This window comes from Rutidosis leptorrhynchoides, chromosome 10 (genome assembly GCF_046630445.1).
Source record: "Rutidosis leptorrhynchoides isolate AG116_Rl617_1_P2 chromosome 10, CSIRO_AGI_Rlap_v1, whole genome shotgun sequence".
Taxonomy (NCBI): domain Eukaryota; kingdom Viridiplantae; phylum Streptophyta; class Magnoliopsida; order Asterales; family Asteraceae; genus Rutidosis; species Rutidosis leptorrhynchoides.
Genome location: NC_092342.1, coordinates 248655610 through 248678778, shown reverse-complemented (window position 1 = coordinate 248678778; position 23169 = coordinate 248655610). Strand labels below are relative to the sequence as shown.

The window sequence follows — 23169 nt, the reverse complement described above, 5'->3', positions numbered from 1 at the left end:
TGGGAATGGCCAGAACATTTTAGCGTGGTTTGACATTTGGGTGTGTAGTAGCCCTTTAGTGAATTTAATTTCTTGGAGGGATATTCTTGGAGCAGGATACCTTCGATATACTCGTGTATGCGATCTAGTGCATGAAGGTCAATTTTCATGGCCTACTTTTTGGGTCCAGAAATACCCCACGCTTGTGGGTCTTAGTGTGCCAATTCTACAAGAAACCCTTGATAAGGTCAAATGGAGAAGTAATGATGGGACTCTACCAGAATTCTCAGTAGGTATTGTGTACAACACAATTCGTCCTCAAGCTGCTACCGTCCCTTGGTTTCATGTTGTATGGTATTCTCAATGTATTCCTCGTCATGCGTTTGTCTTATGGCTTTTAATGGGAGAAAAACTTAGGACTCATGACAAGATGCGTAGTTGGGAAATTCAAGACGAGAGATCTCTTTTGTGTCCGTTATGTAACGAATGCCCCGACTCCCATAGCCATCTTTTCTTTGAATGTACCTACACAAATGCAGTTTGGATGAAAGTGCAACAGTTGATTATGCTTCATCATGGGTCGAATAGTTGGAAGTCTTTTGTGGAGTTCATTTCCCCGTATGCGATGCGAAACAATTCGGTGATTATGGTTGCGAAGCTGTTGTTTGCAGCTTCTGTCTACTTTATTTGGCAAGAAAGGAATTCTCGTATTTTTTAAGGGGAAAATTAGATCGGTTTCGAAGCTTTTTCAAGACACATATGGTACAGTTAGATTAAAGCTCATGTCAGTGCGGTTCAAAGACTCGAGGCAAGTGAAAGATTTGAAGATCGCATGGAAGATCAGCTAATTGTTTGTAGTTTGGTCTTTCTTCCGGGTCTGTAATCTAGTATCATTTGTAGGTTCTAGATCCGTTAGTTGTGTGTTTGGTCGTTGTGTGAGGCTACAAGAGTCGCTTGTAGCTATGTACTTCATTTGTATCTTTTCTTTTATTATAATTAATAAAAGTTTGCCGGGGTAACCTTTTACCCAAAATTGTATCTTTTCTTTTATTATAATTAATAAAAGTTTGCCGGGTAACCCTTTACCCAAAAAAATTAACTATAGCTATGGCTATCTTTGCTTTCTATTTTTTTTATAGCAAAATTAACCTTCTATTCATGAAACAAACTATGTCCATTTTGACTTTTAAAAGTCAAACCGCACATTACGTAAATCAATGTACTGATGTAGAATATGTAATGAAAAAAAAGTTGCACTATTATTTTAAGCTGCGCAGACAAGTAGCTAATGTACATAAATTTTCTACATTACCTAACTGATACCGAGTAATGTACCAAGTCACAAAGACATACTCTATTTGGACACAGAGTAACATAATACTACAACGCTGTGATCTTCTACTCCAAATCACAAACCCTTAAATCTTTAAAATAACCATCTATGATCCGAAATATAAAAAACCATTTATATATTATCATCACGTTAGCAAACAACAATATCAAAACTTACTGTATTAAAAAGAAAGAAATATTAGTAAACATATAATAAGTGACTGTCCAGCACAATCAAATACAAATACACATGGTGGTTTAGTATTCAAGTATCTACATCTGCAGTAGCTAAATAAAAGCATGCAATTAATTTGAATAAATACAAAACAAGATATTGTTTGGTCAATACAGATCTAGAGACTCGAGCACCCTGCGAGCTTGAATGTTAAGAGCTGTGAGTCGTTGGTCAGGATCAAGTGTTGACCCAAACTGACTTGCAGCCCATATCAATGAGGCTGTTTTCTCACCCAGGAGACGTCTTATGTCTTCATGTATGGCTGCCATGGGTGCACCTTCCCTCCCATTTACATGCCCAATTAGTAACAACAAGAACTCTCCACATTTCATCCTAAAAAAAATATAAAAATAAAAATCATAAGATACACTTGTGGCATCATGTATCTCTTCAATCTGCATAATTTCATGGTTGCACAACCAAACAAGAAGATAGGTAATAAAATAGGTGAGTGGTGATTTGTCCCTACAAAAACTTAGCCATGTGCCACCTGTAATGCTTTAATGGTATGTACATGCGCTTAAGTATTTTGTACATATGACAAAATAGGGGTGTAAGGCTTAATTTTGGTAGTGTACAAATCACCACCCTAATATATATTTAATATATAAACATTTATGATGATATCTTTTAAAAAGTGGAGGCATACCTCAAACTTTCATCTACTTGTTTATTACGTATAAGCAATGCAACTTCTTCTATGCCATTACATTCTTCAAACTCCTAATATCATCAGCCAACAGAATCAGATGTAATACCCGATTTACATGTTAATTAAATAAAGCTTACTGAAGGAGTTAGCAATAAAAGGGACTGTTTTACTTGTTTTAGAGATCTAAAACCCCTTGTGTATTTTGCAACAAGAAACATACTGTTTGATTGACAGATGAGTCCAGCATTATTGAGATAAGGGCATCCAAACATGCCCCTTGCTCAAGCACTCCTCGTGTTGCTAATATGTTCATTAAAACCTGCACGAAATTGAATCTTTAAGTATTCGCTAAGCTTGATCTTCTAAAGGTATCTAGAAAGAAACAGTAAGAAACGTACTCCTTTAGTCCTTTGAGCATTAAACAAACACATCAAGTGTCACACTTTCAATTTCTATGCTAATTATAAATAAACACAAAACAAACTCCATGATATAACTACTGTAGCCACTACTGAGCCTAATTAAATATCACAGTTTATCTGAATAAAAAACAAAGTACAACAATGTAAAAAAAAAAAAAAACATGTAGATAGTACATACTAATTTTAAGGTGGAAAGCCAATGGGCGAACCTAGGCCTTGAGCTATGAGTCCTGTGACACCACTAGTCCGGATTTTTTTTAAAATATATACTTCAAATTGTGTAGGACCCCATATATTTGTAAGATTTATGCTTTTTTAGAGGTAAACAACCACTCAAAGTACCCTTAAAATATAATTAACTTTAGAAAAAAAATTCGGGGGTGGTGCCCCAAAGTACTTCCAAAACTTAGCATACTCCATATTTCTAATCAAATCTTCTAGGATGAAAAAAAGAAGAAAAAAAAAATAACTCTCAGACAAAAAGTTTGAGGACTTGGCGGCCATTAAGGAGGTCTTGATGGTCGGCCTGCTTGATAGTGATGAGGATGGTATGCAAAATTAGTTTCGTGTTTAAGTGATCAAAATAATGAAATAGAACCAACATGGGTGTTGTGCCACCATTGACCATATCCTCAAATCATTGACCAAGAACTCATGGGGATTCATAAGGGGGATGAGGTAATACGCTAATGAAGATTCAGAACTTACAAAATGAAGACTCATGGGGATTCATTAGGGGGATGAGGTATTACTTTAATGAAGATTCAGAACTTACAAAATGAAGTTTTGAATAAGTTTTTAGGTCTAGAAGAAACATTCAAAACTAGAAACATGAGATAACAAGAAGTTACTTTGTTTTATGATTTTTAACAATAATCGATAGCATATAAGTAACATAAAAGGACATCATGAAAGTTTGGTGTTGATGTATATTTATTCAACATGTAGCATATATGAATCATATATAATTCCTTCCTTAAATATGTATCTTCTTACATATTATATGCATCACACACCCATATCCCCATAACATAAAATGTAGTTTAAATATTTTTCACACACTTGTAAACTTCAAAGCAGAAAACTTTCAGTAGCGTTCCTATCATGGGCTAATCGCTGTTCAATAAGCAGACATAACACAGATTTGTATTTCCTGGATCCATTTTGTTCTGGTAATATAATATAATTAATATTTACTATTGAAGAATAATAGGATGCAAAAGATAAATCAACAGTCAGTTGACGCATATAATTATAATTTACAATAATACATTATAATAAATAATAATATATAAAAGTTGAAGGGATCGACCTGAATAGCCTTGAAGTGATGGGCTAGAGCAGTGCTCTCCTTATGAAGTAAACAACATCCTTCGAGGACCCTTAGTGCAAGTGAAACTTCAGCATCAGTTGATGGACTTTTAATCTTCAAGGGTTCAACGCTGAAGATGTGATCAAGATTGGTTACTATCTGATCCTCGAAATCTTGTAAAGAGTGTTGAAACAAAACTGGGACCACTAGGAACCACAAAAATAACACATAACCAGTTTAAGTTATTTATTATCAAAACAAATGACATTATTCAATCAAAAGAAAGGCCATTGCAACTACATATTATGTGAACCTAATAAATGGAATAGCAATGAGTCAACTCCTTGATTGGGATGGATGACAATCAACATACACAATGAAGACGAACATTTACACATTATTACTATCATAATAAGGCAACGATCAACCAAAATAAATAATAACAATGCAAATAGTGATATGATAAATATGCAAATGGTGATATGACAAATAAATGAGAATAATTAATACTACTAGAGTTCTTATTTATAACCATCACAAGATAGCCCAGTGGTTGGGGCCATGAGTTCCTTGCAAGAGGTCTCAAGTTCGAATCCTGTCTTAGTGGTGGCCAGAGATGGGTTGGAAACAGCCACGAGTAATCTTGCCGGGCTGCGTACATCAGAGTATGGGGTCGGATTACTCGCCCTCCCGAGTAGCCGAGTAGCCCGAACAGGGAAAACCTTCTACCTTTTTTTACCTTACTAGAGTTGTGATTTATAACCTAGAACATTATAAGAAGCTAAGATACCTTGGAGAGCGGGAATAGTTTGAGTGTGAACGAAAAGGTTAATAGATGAATCAGAAGAGGCAACGGATCGAAGGAATTTAAGAATGTTACGAAGACCATGTAATCTTAGAAATGAGAAATCGGATCGTGCGTCACGCAGTCCCGTTCGTAGTGCCAGAGTTACTTCTCTGTAAAGCCTCTGATCATCCAATGATGTCACCAGTTCACTTACAGGTGACAACGATTTATCAACGTCATTACTGCTACTATTCTCTTCAACTGATACTGATAATTTCTTATTATTATCACTCCAAAACGCCTTCTTCAGATACATCTTTCCCCTCACTTTATTATGTACCAAAGTGGGCCCTAACTGCTCATATCTCTACTAAAAGGTACCTGAAAAAAGATATAACTGTGAAACCACATTCAACATGAGCTACAATGATAAGTAGTAACAGATCCAACGGCGCACTTAGAAAGAAAGAAACAACATATTCAAGATTCAACAAGAGTTAATTAAATCATACTCCGTATAATAGAACAGGTACGACACCTAAATTAAAGAGTTTTGGGCATGCCAGAGACCATACATACAAACATATTAAAAATGTGTATTCAATTCAATTCAGATATCAAATTCAAATTAAATAAAATAAGATAATTAATTAAGTGAGCAAAGGCCTTTTGGGAAGACTGGGCTATTTCCGTTGACGAATTTACATGTGTAAATTCCAAATCACACAACAACAGACTGTTTATTACACAAAAATATAATCAACATTTACTGTACTTCAAATTAAAAGAGTTAGACCGCACCCTTGTTACTCGATAAATAGACACATAGACTGAGACTATATCTACATAAATCTATGGATGCGATTGCAATCGGAATCACAATCGCATGAAGATGAGGATGATGAATTGCACATCAATCCAAAATAATGATGATCTTATCGAAGTAAGTCGAATAAATTAATGATACCTTATTTCATGTAGGAAGTAAAATTAAATTAAGGCTCTGTTTGTTGTTCCAGAGTCTAATTTCGGAGAGAATCGGAAAAGAATGAGAAAAAAGCTCAATGAGATTGGTTCCAACATAAAAGAAAGGGAAATGAAAGCTAATGGATAAATTTACCTTTAATTCTCCCTTCAAGTTTTCCTTTCAAATTAAAAAGATGCAGTTACTTCCCTTCATTCACTTCATTTCTTTTCTTTTACAATTTTACTCTGAAAATATCGAAAAACCACTTTTTTTTCTAGGTATGAAAACTAAATTGTAATTATACTTTTTTAAGGCAGGGTCAATTAGGAGTATTCATGGGTTCGGTTTTTTCAGTTTTGAAACTTATAAAATCAAAACTGAAAAATTAAACCGAAACCATATTTAAATATCAAAACTAAAATCAAAACTGAACCAAAAATCGAATTTGACTTCGGTTTGATTTCGGTTAAAACCGGAAATCACTAAAATAAAAACCTAACCAGCATAATTACTTACATATAAATTAGGAATAACAATTGTGAAATTAATTTAAGTATACATGGTATATAACATGTTATTGTTTAATAAAAATACAATAATATATCAAATGTAATATAAATATAAATATGTTTTAATATGTTATTAATTTTATTTTGATTTTCGGTTAACCGAATTTAAAATTTTCAAAACCGAAAACCAAATCAAAAATCGAATTACGAATTCGGTTTCGGTTTCGGTTTCGGTTTCGATCGATCCGAAAACCGTTTAAAAAATTCGGTTTGATTTTTTTTGTTTGGATTCGATTCAATATTCGGTTTATTCGGGTTGAAACCAAATGGTGCACACCGCTAGAGTCAATAGATTAGATAAGTTTTTTTTTCATTATTCACTACTCACTAGTATACTAGTATATAATCAATAGATGGAGGTCTGGAGTGGCCCACTCCGTTGGGCCAAATAAATCGGGGCGGAAAACGTAAAAAAAAAAAGGCGAAATAGCTGACGTCGTGATGACGTCATCTGATTACTATTCATCACTGTTGCAAAACACCCCGTCTCGAGCCTTTGCGACGGTTTGGTGACTAGCCCGTCACGTCTCGAAGAAAACCGTCTAATATGACAGTCAACGGTCAAAATTCAGATCAAAGTCAATCAAAATTCAGAAAAGTCAGAAAGTCGGTAATATCGTTCAAATTTGTCGTATTTTAGTTTGAATTTTTTGTATGGAATTAATGGTGATAGCAATTATGGGTACAAATTAATCCATTAAAGTTTTTGGCTTTAAAATATGTAAACATATATACATTTATTACTTATATAATTAAAAGTCAATTTTGGTCAACGTCCGTCTCGACCCCCGTCTCAACCCCGTCTCGAACGTTTCGACCTTTTTAGGACCTGACCGTCTCGACCCCGTCTCACGTATTTTGCAACCTTGCTATTCATTGTTATTGGTTATTATACTTTGGCTATTATACTTATTTAAAATAGGCAAATGGTTTATTACTATAGACTTTGATCAGAATGGTCATTTCACCATTTTAATTTTTTTTTATTCAAACATGTTATAATTCAGTAGGCTTATAACTACCTTTAGTGGTTTGATTCTTATGTTATAATTCAGTAGGCTTATAACTACCTTTAGTGGTTTGATTCTTGATTAAGAATACTAATAATGAAGTGTAAGAACATATATGATAATGGAGAGAAAGAAAGAAAGAAACACTTTGTAAGTGTGAGAAATGGTGCAAGTTTAATGCTTGCATTCATGAGTATTTATAGCCTATAATCTCAATATAAAAATACATACTTTATGTACTAAAATTGACTATATGTATACACCAAAATTGACTATCCATATCTATATTATTATTATTATTATTATTATTATTATTATTATTATTATTATTATTATTATTATTATTATTATTATTATTATTATTATTATTATTATTATTATTATTATAACACTCCCCCTTGAATAACAATTTTGTTTTGTTGAAGATCAACTATAAATTACTGCCTCGTTAAAAACCTTGCTAAAGAAAACTCAGTGGGAAAAAACTTTAGCTAAGGGAAAAAGAGTGCAGCTGGGAGTTGACTCCCCCTCAAGTAGATATCGCTTCAGCTGTTACATCTTTTGAACATGTCTCATGCCAATGTTATGAACGCGTGTTCTGAAAATAGCAGTTGGAAGTGTTTTCGTGAAAAGATCAGCAAAGTTTTTGCTGGATTGCACATATCTCATTTCAATCTGGTTGTCCTTAATGAGATTGTGAGTGTATGAGAAGAATGTAGGAGGTATGTGCTTTGTTCGGTCACTTTTGATGTACCCTTCTTTCATCTGTGCTATACAAGCTGCATTATCTTCATAGATAGTTGTTGGATTTTTATCGCGTTCTAGTCCACAAGAATTAGTAATGAGTTGTGTCATTGATCTCAACCAAAAACATTCCCGAGTAGCTTCATGTAATGCAATCACTTCGACATGATTTGATGATGTAGCAACAAGTGTTTGTTTTTGAGAACGCCATGATATTGCAGTACCTCCATTTAGGAATACATATCTAGTTTGAGATTTAGCTTTATGTGGATCAGATAAATAACCTGCATCTGCATAACCAACCAAATCTTGTTTTGATTCGTTAGAATAAAATAATCATAAATCAGTAGTTCCTCGAAGGTATCAAAATATGTGTTTGATCCCATTTCAGTGTCTTTTGGTAGGAGCAGAGCTGAACCTTGCCAACAAATTAACTGCAAAAGAAATGTCAGGTCTTGTACAATTTGTAAGATACATAAGAGCTCCAATTGCACTAAGATATGGTACTTCTGGTCCAAGAATATCTTCATGATCTTCACATGGATGAAATGGATCAGCTTCAACATTGAGTGATCTAACAACCATATGAGTACTTAATGGTTTTGCCTTGTCCATATTGAAACGTTTCAAAATCTTTTCAGTATCTGTTGTTTGATGTACAAGTAAACCATTAGGCATATGCTCAATTTGTAAACCAAGGTAATGCTTGGTTTTTCCGAGATCTTTTATTTCAAATTCTTTCTTTAGAAGTTGAATGGCTTCATGGATCTCTTTATTTGTACCTATGATGTTAAGATCATCAACATAAACAGCTATGATCATATATCCGGATGTTGTTTTCTTAATGAAAACACATGGGCAAATAAGATTATTGGTATACCCTTTGCTTATCAAGTAATCACTTAATCGTTTATACCACATGCGACCCGATTGTTTCAACCCATATAAAGACCTTTGTTACTTGATTGAGTACATTTCTTTGGGTTTTGCATTGGTTGCTTCTGATACCTTAAATCCTTCAGGTATCTTCATATATATATATATATATATATATATATATATATATATATATATATATATATATATATATATATATATATATATATATATATATATATATATATATATATATATATATATATATATATATATATATCACTATCAATTGATCCATATAGATAAGCAGTCACAACATCCATGAGATGCATTTATAAATTTTTAGAAACTGCCAGACTGATTAAGTATCTAAAAGTAATTGCATCCATAACAGGAGAATAAGTTTCCTCATAATCAATTCCTGGTCTTTGAGAAAAACCTTGAGCTACAAGTCTAGCTTTGTACCTTGTAACTTCATTTTTCTCATTTCTTTTTCGCACAAAAAATCCATCTATACTCCACATGTTTCACATCTTTAGGTGTGAGAACGATAGATCCGAAAACTTTTCTTTTATTGAGCGATTCAAATTCAGCTCGTATTGCTCTTTTCCAATGATCCCAGTCATGTCTATTTTTTCATGACAGATTTTGGTTCTGGATCATCATCATCATTCATGATGTCATATGCAACATTATATGAAAATATCTCATCAAGATTTTTCATGTCATTTCGGTTCCATAATATTTTTTGAATGTGCATAATTGATTGCAATTTCCCTATTGACATCATCAATCTCCTCTGCAGAAGGAGTATTGATTTGTGGTTCTTCTTGAACACTTTCTTTTACCTCATTATCAGCTGATTTTCTTTTTCGAGGATTTTTATCTTTGGAACCAATTGGTCTTCCACGTTTCTGGCGTGGCAAAGACTCATGAGTGACATTATTGCCAGCTTTTAGAATTTAAATTCTAGCTGAAGCATTTACTGCTAGTATATATGATTTAGTCACTACTTTTTGTATCTGTAAATACATCGGGTAATTTATTTGCAAGTTCTTGCATATGTATTATTTTTGAAATTTTTTTTCGCATTCTTTTGTGCGATTATCAAGATACATTAATTTATGTTCACATCATGAAACATCTTTTTCTCTATTATTATTTTTGAACTTTCTTTTCGCATTCTTTTGTGCGATGATCAAGATACATTAATTTATGTTCACATCATGAAACATCTTTTTCTTTATTTTTCATTTCTCCCCTAATATAGGGAACAATTTTTCATTATAATGACAATCAGCAAAATGTGCTGTAAAAACATCACCCGTCATGGGTTCAATATATCTTATAATTGAATATGTTTCATATCCAACATATATTCCCATCCTCCTTTGAAGACCCATTTTAGTGCGTTGTGGTTGTGCAACTAGAACATACACTGCACAATCAAATGTCTTAATTGTGTGAAATATTTAGCTCTTGGTCAAGATCAAGTTGTAGAGGAGAATATTTATGAGTCGCGCTTTATTTAATGTGAAATAAAGTCGCAGCATGTAAATTTGCATGTCCTCATATAAATTCTGAGAATTATGTACTCATTTTAATGGTCTAGCTATTAGTTGCATGCTTTTAATTATTGATTCAACTATACCAATTTTTTTAATGTAAATGAGTAACTGGATGTTCAATAACAATCCCTTTAGACATATAATAATCATAAAATGCTTGAGATGTTGACTCACCAACATTATCAAGTCTCACCCTTTTAATGGTGTAATCGAGAAATGTGCTCTTAATTTAATAATTCAAACAAGAAACTTTCCTAATGCCACATTTCGATTTGATAATAAACAAATATGAGACCATCTGTTAGATGTGTTTATTAGAACCATGAAATATCAAAATAGTCCACATGATGGATGAATTGGTCCATATATATAACCTTGAATTCTTTCAAGAAACATTGGTGATTCTTTCTCAATATTCTATTCATTAATCACCATATGTGCTTTTCATTAATCACCATATGTGCTTTTTCATTAATCACCATATGCGCTTTTCATCATATATCCTTTTCACCATATGCACTTTTAATTATATGCGCTGCGCTTTTCATCATATGCACTTTTCATCATATGCGTTGTGCTTTTCATTATATGCACTTTTTATCATATGCGCATTTAATCATATGCGCTGCGCTTTTAATCATATGCGCTTTTCATCATATGCGTTTTTTATCATATGCGCTTTTCATCATATGCGCTTTTTATCATATGCGCTTTTCATCATATGCGCTGCGCTTTTCATCATATGCGCTTTTAATCATATGTGCTTTTCATAATCATCATATGTGCTTTCCATCATATGTGCTTATGGTACATTTATATATGTATAATGTAAACCAGGACTAAGCCTTGGTAGTTTTTTCAACCACATGATTCTTGTCGGTGATGCATAAATATTTCTCATTTTCTGTTATCATTTACTGATAATCATATCCGTTATGATATATATCAGAGAAACTTAATCAATTTCTCTTTAATTTTGAGAGAAAACAAAGCATTATTTACCAGAAAATTTGTACCATTTGGTAACATGAATTTTGGCTTTCTTTTTATCAAGTTCGCAGGACCTTATTAGGTTTTGATAAAATCTCTCTTCATTGAGAGTTAATTGTATTTCAATATATAAATAGATACAAGGCATAATAAATTCCCTAAAGACTAGGATGTACATACAATCTTTCCTATAAATAAATTACAGCAATATACAATCTAGAAACTTATATGTAGTATCGAATATATGCTTTTACCCCCCCGCAAGCGAAGAAGGGGGAGATCCAACTCTGAGCTTGGAACGGAAACCTTCAAACAATGGACGCGGGAGACTTTTAGTAAAGATATCCGCTAATTGAAGATGCGTAGACACATATTTAGTATGAAGTTTACCCGAAAGTACTAACTCCCGAACAAAGTGGTAATCAATATCGATATGCTTGACATGTTTGTGAGAGATAGGATTTTTGACTTAAGAAGAGAGCACTTCGATTATCACAAAGAATGGTAGGTCGCCCAGGTGGGAGAACATGAAGCTCCCGAAGAAGATGAGTAAGCCAGATGATTTCAGAGGCGGTGTTAGCCAAAGCGCGGTATTCAGATTCACAACTTGAGCGAGAGACGGTAGGTTGTTTCTTTGTGCTCCAAGAAACAAGATTGCCACCTAGAAATATGGAGTAGCCATAAGTGGATCGACGAGTCTTAATACAACGAGCCCAGTCAGCATCGGAATATCCAAGAAGATCCGGTGATGTCGAGTGTAAAAAGGAAAGACCAAAAGAAAGTGTCCCCTTAATATAGCGCAAGATCCGTTTAACTGCTTGAAAATGATCTTGAGTCGGAGCATGGAGGGACTGACTAACCTGATTTACAGCATAAGAGATGTCAGGCCGAGTAATAGTGAGATATTGGAGAGCACCAACAAATGATCGGTAAAGAGTGGGATCGGAAAAAGGAATGCCTTGAGTAGTAAAATATTTAGATGTGGAAAGGGGTGTAGAAATAGGTTTAAGGTCGAGTAGCTTGGCTCGTGCAAGAATATCATACGCATATTTAGATTGGCATAGAAATAAACTAGAAGCGTGATAAGAAACTTCCAAACCGAGAAAATAATTTAACTTGCCAAGATCCGTAATTACGAATTCCTGATGAAGACGAGTAAGAAAATGTCGAACAAGCGAAGCATTATTACCTGTTAGTATGATGTCGTCGACATACACCAATAAATACAAGATGTCGGAAGCCATTTTTAAAACGAAAAGTGATGTATCGGCCCAACTACAAACAAACCCAAGACTAATAAGAAAGGAGCTTAGACGTTGGAACCATGCACGTGGTGCTTGTTTAAGGCCATACAATGCTTTCTTCAATCGACAAACACGATTAGGAAATTTCAAGTCCAGAAAACCCAGGGGTTGCTCCATATACACGACATCCTTAAGATTACCATGCAAGAAGGCGTTTTTAACGTCTAATTGATTGATAGTGCTCCAAATGAACATATATTTAGGCGCAATATCCTTCCAATATGTAAATTTTTCTGTTGCAATTGTTCTATTTTCAAGTAATATTCGTTTATATTAAATAAGTGCGAAGACAAAAGGCGAAAACGAAGATCCGAAGACAAAAACGTCCAAAATGCTCAAACGTACAAGATACAATTCAAGTGGTTCCATTTATTGATGAGAAACGTCTAAAAATTACAAGAGTACAAGTTGCGGAACGCAAAGTACAAGATATTAAATTATACGAAAAAGCGTTCGAAAATCTGGAACCTGAGCCAAGTATCAACGCCCGACGCAACGGACCAAAAATTACAAGTCTACTATGCACAAGAATATAATATAATATTTAAATAATTATATAAATTATTTATATATTATATATTATATTAAATAACGTCGACAAGCAAATGGCCAAAAGTTGGTGAGCTGGAGTGCGTTACTTCACGATCTCGGAGCTGGAAGGCACATTTGCTTCGCGATCTCGGAGCAGTCAGGAATCAAAATGCCTATAAAAGGCCATTCATTCTGCCGAGTATCATACACCATCTACATATCTCTCCCTCTGTTAATATATATATATATATATATATATATATATATATATATATATATATATATATATATATATATATATATATATATATATATATATATATATATATATATATTAGTTTAGTTTTATATTAGTTAGTTTGGGGTAATGTAAAGGTTATTTTACGAGTTCTAAAGTCGAAGTTCTGTCCGTGTAACACTACGCGATAAATAATCAATGTAAGTTATGTTCTCCTTTTTAAATTAATGTCTCGTACTTAAGTTATTATTATGCTTATTTGAATCGAAGTAATCATGATGTTGGGCTAAATATTAAAGATGAGGTTATTGGGCTTTGTACCATAATTGGGGTTTGGACAAAAGATCGACACTTGTGGAAATTAGACTATGGGCTATTAATGAGCTTTATATTAAATTAACGATACCTCGTTAATTTAATATAAAGGTTACAATTTGACGTATCGATATATAACCACATACGCTTAATCGGACACGATGGGCGGGATATTTATAAGTACGAATTATTGTTCATTTGACGGGACACGGGGATGGATTAATAGTCACTGGACTCATTAAAACAGGGGTGGATTACATTCAAGGGTAATTGGTGTAATTGTTAACAAAGTATTAAAACCTTGGATTACACACAGTCGATAACCTGGTGTATTCATTAAACAAAGTATTAAGACCTTGTTACAGTTCGAATCCCCAATTAGTTGGAATATTTGACTTCGGGTATAAGGTTAAATTTGCCGAGAATTTTATAATTATGACCGATGAACTATTATGGACAAAAACCAGATAGGTTTCAAATACATCCAGGACAAAGGACAATTAACCCATGGTAATTAATTAAAATCAAAATGTCAAACATCATGGTTACGAAAGTTTAAATAAGCATAATTATTTTATTTTATATTTCATCGTACCTTTAATTATCGTCATTTATATTTTGCATTTGGTTTTAATTGTGACTTAAGATATAAAATCGACAAACCGGTCATTAAACGGTAAACCCCCTTTTATATATTATTACTATATATAATATATTTTGTACAAATATAGTTATATAAAAATATAGTACGTATCACCAGCTCCCTGTGGAACGAACCGGACTTACTAAAAACTATACTACTCTACGATTAGGTACACTGCCTATAGTGTTGTAGCAAGGTTTAGGTATATCCCATTTGTAAATAAATAATTAAAACTTGTGTAATTTGTATCGTATTTCGTATTAAAATATATATAGTATATCGTACCCCATGCTGCACACATCAAGTTTTTGGCGCCGCTGCCGGGGAGTCGGCGAAACGCTATATTTTTAATTCATTTTTGTATAAATATATTTATATATATTTTTAGAAAAACAATATAAAATTAAAAAAAAAATTTTAAAAATTAAAACGAACTGGGCCGAACACTGTAGCAGCCCAACCTTTGAACCGAATCCATCACTGTTTAACTCCGCGATCTCGGAGCATCGAAGGTACAAATCGCAGCGATCACGGAGCTGCTCTGACAGCTGATACCTAGGATCATTAATTACATATTTAGGGTTTAATTTTTAATTATTATTATTTAAAACCTAATTAGGATTTATATTTAATATTTAGTTTTAGTTTTTAATTAATTTATATTTTAAGTTTTAGTTATTATTATTTATATTAATATTTTTATAAAATAATAATATAAAAATAATATTTTTATAAAATTTGTATTTTTATCATTTTAGTTAAAATTTGTATATTTATCGTTTAATTCGTAATTTGTATATTTATCGTTCGTAATTAGTTTTAAATTTAGTTTTTGCCGTAGAATTTTTATATTTCTAGATTTCTAAGTTTTGCCGTAAAATTCCTTAAGTGCTTTTTCTTTAGATTAAGATTTAGGCGCTTTAGAATTTTGCGACGCCGTTTTAAATTTTAGTGCCTTTTTAAGTTATTGCCGTTTTGGATATAGAATTCCTTTTAAGTTTCAATACCTTTAGGTGCAACTTTTTAGATATAGTTTTTAGACTTTTAAGTTTCGACGTTTTTCTTTCTTATTTTTATTTTTCGACGTTTTTCGACGCGTAATCTTTTTCTTTCTTATTTCTCGACACGCTAGTTTTTAGGACATAGATTTTCTATTTCTTCTCTAAAATTCCAAACGAAAAATTATTTTAAGCGGTTAAATTGATAGACATCCAAATTTTCTGGTTCGTAGTAATAGTTGGATTTGTTAGTGGCGAGTTATGGGCTTCTGATTTAAAGGGTCCTGGCTACCTGCTGCATCTATTGGCTATTCGAAACGTGGGCAAAATCTGAAAAGTCTATTAATTTGATAACTTATATAATTTTTTATTTATAACTAATAGAATAATTAGCAAATGCACCACATTGTAGCTAAAATTTGGTAATAAGCGCATTATGAAAAATTTCGAGAATATTTTGAAAACTCTTTATGACATACGAAATCAATACTCTCAAACGGGTGTTGATGACAATTCGTTCGGTCAATCTTGGATAACGAATGACGAAACAATAACTGGTTGTGTAATCTGTGGAGATTATCATTCAACATGGGAATGTTATTATTACGTTCCTATAGAAAATTACGCACCCACGGAACCTGAATGGAACGATTGAGAAATACAATTCAAATTGGGATTATTCCCAAGAATATTTCCAAACTCAACAACCAGAAGACGAGGAAAATTATGTGTCTGAAAATCTTTTAGACAATATGAAAATCAAACTCGAAGAACTCGATGCTCAAAATGAACAAATGAGAGAGTTTGTAAGCTGAAACTCTATCAGATTACACACCTGTTAATCTGAGGAGTATTGTACAAGAAAATCTCATATCATCGAATTTTAATGAATTCGAGAGCTCCGAAATCACCAACTATTCCGATGATACTTTTATTCAGCTTTACCAATTTCACAACATATCGACACATTAGCCTCTACCGACGAAATCATCGATCAATCAATGAATGAAGAAGAAGTAAGGGTGACAAATTGGTACTCTTGGGAAAACGATAACGTTGAAAATTTTACCCCCGAGACCAAAGTGGAGGAACCGATAAGGACCGTTAATGAAGAAGAATTTGCTTCGATCCAGCCACAACCTTCCAACCCAATATTCTCAATAGATGAGTCATCTACCGAAGATGAACTACGAGCTGTAATAAATAATGACACCTCGGATCTTACCCAATTGGGTAATAGAGGTGAAAACTTTGATCCCGAGAATAAACGGAAGGAAATGTTAGGAATTTTCCACCCTATAGTATGTATGTCGGTGTATATCGATCCATTTGACCAAGAACCAGAAAAGAGACATATCCATTTACTAAAAGCTACACTTAAAAAAGAATTAAGTAGTGACGATCGGGTGAGTCTAAACTTTAAACCCATTGATATATTATATACCACCTGAGATGTAAATAACTGGCTCACTATTCTAATTCGTGGAACTTATTCTACCGACTTCACATGTCGTCAGCTAAGTGTGGGGAAGTCTAACCCCACTTAACGTTAAATTCGAGGTTTGGGTTAGCGCATAACTCGTTAATAAAAATGCACGATTAGGGTAAAAGACGTATTTTCAAATATTAACAAACAGTTCAGAAAAGCAACCGTTTTTGAAGAAAAACATGTGTGATAAAACAATAAGGAATGAACGATGAGGCGCGCCATCTATCATTCGACGAGCTTTGTAATTAAAAACTGGTATCTTTAACTACTTTTCTACACTAATCACCCTCATGAATTTATAATTATAGTCTGATTTCATGCAAATGAGGGCATTGCATGATCTCAAGTGTGGGGAAGGGTTATAAATTCTCTCGGGGTTTATACTTGGCTTATTTTCTAAATTTTATGAAAATTTGAAAAATTTTCAACTAAATGAATTCAAAATCATGTTTATACATATTTATGAACGATAAAACTAGGTGTTAATGCCGAAATTATTGTTACCTCGGAAAGGACATAAATTGAGAAACAACTAAAACACTTGAATTTATTTATTAAGATATAAAAAGACGCATGAAAAAAAAGCCAAGTGTGGGGAGAATGTACCAAGTTATTCAATTAAAAACTATCTATCACATGTTTCTGTAAAGTTATTGCAGGTGCTTTTGTTTTGGACTAAATTAACTGTTTTACCCGATGAAAGAAAAGATGGATCTACACGATGAATCAATTCCATCATTAAAAGGAAGTAAAGTCTTCCAAAAAAGACACGCGCTTCTTGATTTAGGTCAAGCAGTTGTCGTCCAGACCAGTTGTAGAGTCTACGAAAAACCTTGAAAAGTTTTCTCAAAAATCGACTGGAAATCCACGGACCTCAGCATCAAACAGGGTCGCCATGTGGTCAGATTTATCCTAACCATGAGAAGGATTTATCTCGTAAAATGGGAGGGCGCCGTGCAAATTAGCTTGATAAGACTAATGAATCAGACCCCCAGAAAGGATAATCTCCTTAAAGATTAAAAATCAGCTTTTAAGCCTGATATTACTCAATCCTTGAGATTGACCTTAAAGATTGAGAATAACAAACTCATGGAATTCAATGATATCTAAACTCGAGCTTGAACGAGAAAATATTTTGATCAAATTAAAACCGATTTGTTTTCTGAAAACCTATTTTCAATGCGTTCATTACCATTGAACGTAAAATCCTAAGAATTCACCTGGAATTCATTAGGTCACCTGAACCAAATCGGGTGTCAACCATAAGAACGGTGGTTGCATAGCATGGTCGGAGACAGGACCTTGTGCCAGACCGAAAAATTATAGGATGATCTTTACTATTGCTCCTACAAAGGATAGTAATAGCATCCGACACGTTTTTGGACCATAATCAAATGCATGTCATTAGACATTGCCTTAACAGTTGCTTGTTCATCGCTTTCCTTTACAACCGGACGGTAGTTTGCCGAAAGGTAATATACGGGACAAGTAAACTGGACGTGTTGCTTTCCTAATACAAGGTTAGCAAGTGGGTAACACAAAACCGCAAGTGTTGAGCTAAAATTTTCAAATCTGAAACCCACAAAAATATTTTGCAACACCGGTGAAGGGTTATTCCGGAAAACTTATCTAGGGTAAAAGCTAGATTGAATTTTCAAAAGATCAAATGTTTTCATAAAGATCCAATTTCTTAAAGGATCTAAATTTTTATAGTCATGTGGGACTGTAAACCACAAATGTTACTATCATTGTTTATACCGCCGTATCAAAATCACTGATGTATAAAGTGTGAAGAATAAAGAAGTGATTCGTGTGATTTAATTTCAAGTTATGTATTGCTTGAGGACAAGCAACGTTCAAGTGTGGGAATATTTGATAGTGCTCCAAATGAACATATATTTAGGCGCAATATCCTTCCAATATGTAAAGTTTTCAGTTGCAATTGTTCTATTTTCAAGTAATATTCGTTTATATTAAATAAGTGCGAAGACAAAAGGCGAAAACGAAGATTCGAAGACAAAAACGTCCAAAATGCTCAAACGTACAAGATACAATTCAAGTGGTTCCATTTATTGATGAGAAACGTCTAAAAATTACAAGAGTACAAGTTGCGGAACGCAAAGTACAAGATATTAAATTATACGAAAAAGCGTTCGAAAATCCGGAACCGGGACCTGAGCCAACTATCAACGCCCGACGCAACGGACCAAAAATTACAAGTCTACTATGCACAAGAATATAATATAATATTTAAATAATTATATAAATTATTTATATATTATATATTATATTAAATAACGTCGACAAGCAAATGGCTAAAAGTTGGTGAGCTGGAGTGCGTTACTTCGCGATCTCGGAGCTGGAAGGCACATTTGCTTCGCGATCTCGGAGCAGTCAGGAATCAAAATGCCTATAAAAGGCCATGCATTCTGCCGAGTATCATACACCATCTACATATCTCTCCCTCTGTTAATATATATATATATATTATATATATATATATATATATATATATATATATATATATATATATATATATAATATTAGTTTAGTTTTATATTAGTTAGTTTGGGTAATGTAAAGGTTATTTTACGAGTTCTAAAGTCGAAGTTCTGTCCGTGTAACGCTACGCGATAAATAATCAATGTAAGTTATGTTCTCCTTTTTAAATTAATGTCTCGTACTTAAGTTATTATTATGCTTATTTGAATCGAAGTAATCATGATGTTGGGCTAAATATTAAAGATGGGGTTATTGGGCTTTGTATCATAATTGGGGTTTGGACAAAAGATCGACACTTGTGGAAATTAGACTATGGGCTATTAATGAGCTTTATATTAAATTAACGATACCTCGTTAATTTAATATAAAGGTTACAATTTGACGTATCGATATATAACCACATACTCTTAATCGGACACGATGGGCGGGATATTTATAAGTACGAATTATTGTTCATTTGACGGGACACGGGGATGGATTAATAGTCACTGGACTCATTAAAACAGGGGTGGATTACATTCAAGGGTAATTGGTGTAATTGTTAACAAAGTATTAAAACCTTGGATTACACACAGTCGATAACCTGGTGTATTCATTAAACAAAGTATTAAGACCTTGTTACAGTTCGAATCCCCAATTAGTTGGAATATTTGACTTCGGGTATAAGGTTAAATTTTCCGAGCATTTTATAATTATGACCAATGAACTATTATGGACAAAAACCAGATAGGTTTCAAATACATCCAGGACAAAGGACAATTAACCCATGGTAATTAATTAAAATCAAAACGTCAAACATCATGGTTACGGAAGTTTAAATAAGCATAATTATTTTATTTTATATTTCATCGTACCTTTAATTATCGTCATTTATATTTTGCATTTGGTTTTAATTGTGACTTAAGATATAAAATCGACAAACCGGTCATTAAACGGTAAACCCCCTTTTATATATTATTACTATATATAATATATTTTGTACAAATATAGTTATATAAAAATATAGTACGTATCACCAGCTCCCTGTGGAATGAACCGGACTTACTAAAAACTATACTACTCTACGATTAGGTACACTGCCTATAGTGTTGTAGCAAGGTTTAGGTATATCCCATTTGTAAATAAATAATTAAAACTTGTGTAATTTGTATCGTATTTCGTATTAAAATATATATAGTATATCGTACCCCATGCTGCACACATCATTAATGAAGACTCCATTTATTTAAAACCGCAAGTGAAAGGATTGTCTGAACCGTAGATGCTTTAATGACAGGACTAAAAGTTGTCGAGTAATCAATAACCGGAATTTGAGTGAAACCTTGAGCGACAAGACGAGCTTTATACTTATCGATAGAACCGTCTACTAGAAATTTAGTCGAAAAACCCATTTAGATCCAATGATATATAGATCCAAGTGTCATTAAGTTTAAGAGCCTGCATTTCATGACACATGGCAGCGTACCATTTCGGATCCTTGGCAACAGATTTAAAACCCTTTGGTTCGGTGGTAGTAAACAAAGCATGATGCAAGGCTGATTTCGAGAGGTGTGATAAATCAGCAACATGACGAGGCTTAAAAATGCCATTTTTACCACGTGTTATCATTGGATGAGTGGAGGTATTCAGGGCTGCAACAGGTGGCGTAGGAGGTGGAGATGTAGGTGGTGTAGGTGGTGGAGATGGGGTTGGCGAAGGCTGATCAGCGACTGAAGGAGGAGAGTCATCAGCACATAATTCGCATGGAGTACAGGGAGTGTTTTGTGGGACATTTGTACTAGGTGTTGGTGCTGTAGTAGGTATTATATTTTGGAAAAAATCATCACAGTATGTAGACAAGGGAGATATAGTAGATGATGAACTAGATGTTGAGTGATGAAAGGGAAAGAGGTACTCATCGAATTGTGCATGACGAGTAGTATAAACACGCTTGGTAGATAAATCGAGGCACTTATACCCTTTGTGTTGAGAACTATAACCAATGAAAACACATGGAGCACTTCTTGGAGCAAGTTTATGAGAGGAATAATCTCGAAGGTACGGATAAACACAACAACCAAAAACTCGAAAATTTCCATAATTTAGAGGTGACGAAAAAACCAATTCATATGGAGAGATGTTGTTTAAAAGTTTGGTTGGAAGACAATTGATAATATGGATGGCGGTGCTGAAAGCATGAACCCAATAAGTGGATGGAACATGAGCATTAAACATAAGAGCAAGACCCGTTTCTACAATATGTCGATGTTTTCGTTCAGCGCGCCCATTTTGTTATGGAGTATAAGGGCATGAAAAACGATGATGCTTCCCATTTGAAGCTAATAGTGAGTGCACTTGATCATTTGTAAATTCGGTTCCACCGTCGGATTGAAAAGTTTTAATTTTGCAAGAGAATTGTGTTTGAACTAAGTTAATAAATGTAGTAAATATCTGATAGAATTCAGATTTCGCCTTCATCGGGTAAAACCAAGAAAACCTGGAATAATCATCAATAAACACCACATAATATCGAAAACCATCAATAGATGAAACGGGAGCAGGGCCCCATAGGTCACAATGTATCAAATCTAAAATATGTAAAGCACGTTTCGAATTAACATCAAAAGGTAAACGTTTACTCTTGGATAACTGACAAGAGGAACATAAATGTGGCGATGGTAATAAGGATGTAACAGACACACATCTTGATTTATTCAAAACAGAAATAACATCATAAGACACGTGACCTAATCTATTATGCCAAAGTTTAAAAGAACCCCGAGTACGTTGAGAAGAAAGCTTTGCCAAAAAAGCTATGTGTCCTTGCTCAAGAACATATAAGTCATTCCTACGTTTTCCTTGTGCTAGAGTCGCCTTGGTGTGACGGTGCTGAATATAAAACATAGGATCAGAAAATAAGACATCAACATTGTTATCTTGTGTAAGTTTACTAACCGAAAGTAAACTTTTAGTAAGGTTCGGAACAACAAGTATATCAAGTAGGGAAATATGAGGAGTAATAGATGAGTGACCAATATGTGAAACATGCGAGTGTTCGTTATTTGCAAAAGTAACAGAATCATTACCAGAGTATGGAGTGGCATGATCAAGATGAGTAGATTGAGGCGTCATATGAGCAGAAGCACCTATGTCAACATACCAGTCAGGAACCGAAGTATTGCATTGTGCTTGAAAAGCTTCAGCAAGATTAGCATCAACCATAGACGGTTGTCGAGCAAAGTTTGATAAATCAAGACATTGGCTAGCATAATGTCCTTCTTTGCGACACAATTGACAACGGGGCAGTCGTTTATAACCACGACCACGACCTCTAGAAGATGAACCCCGTGAATAGGTTCTGCCATTACCACGAGAAACCTGCGATTCAGATCGAGATGAGGTGGTGTTAAATGCTACAGGAGGAGCAGCAGTGTCGGTAACAGCCTGTAAAAAAGTTCGTGGCCTTCAGCCTGAGAAACAAGGTCATGAAAGTTGGGTCGAGGCTTGATAAGTCATTGTGTGGTTGAAAAAGTTTCGAAGGAAGATCCAAGACCACATAAAAACCAGTGTATTTTATCGTCTTCATTTGGGTTGTGACCGATAGCCTGTAATTGATCACAAATACCTTTGAACTTACAAGCAAAATCAGCAACGGATGATGATCCTTTCTTTAGCTGTCGAAGAGAGTCTCGAAGCGTATGACTATGTTCAAGAGAAACATGTTGAT

At 33.8% G+C, this 23169-nt stretch overlaps 2 protein-coding genes across 2 annotated transcripts; both read right to left on the bottom strand.

Moving 5' to 3' along the window:
* Positions 1-1476: 1476 nt before the first annotated feature.
* Positions 1477-5096, bottom strand: LOC139872729 (uncharacterized). Its single transcript, XM_071860649.1, has 5 exons — positions 4723-5096; positions 3933-4138; positions 2419-2517; positions 2196-2269; positions 1477-1879 (listed from the first exon to the last, which is right to left on the bottom strand). The coding sequence occupies exons 1-5, from the start codon at positions 5033-5035 to the stop codon at positions 1654-1656; spliced, it is 918 nt and encodes a 305-aa protein (XP_071716750.1). The 5' UTR covers positions 5036-5096; the 3' UTR covers positions 1477-1653.
* Positions 5097-11865: 6769 nt separating this feature from the next.
* Positions 11866-12864, bottom strand: LOC139870941 (uncharacterized mitochondrial protein AtMg00810-like). Its single transcript, XM_071858701.1, has one exon. It carries the CDS (start codon positions 12862-12864, stop codon positions 11866-11868), a length of 999 nt encoding a protein of 332 aa, XP_071714802.1.
* Between the last annotated feature and the right edge of the window lie 10305 nt (positions 12865-23169).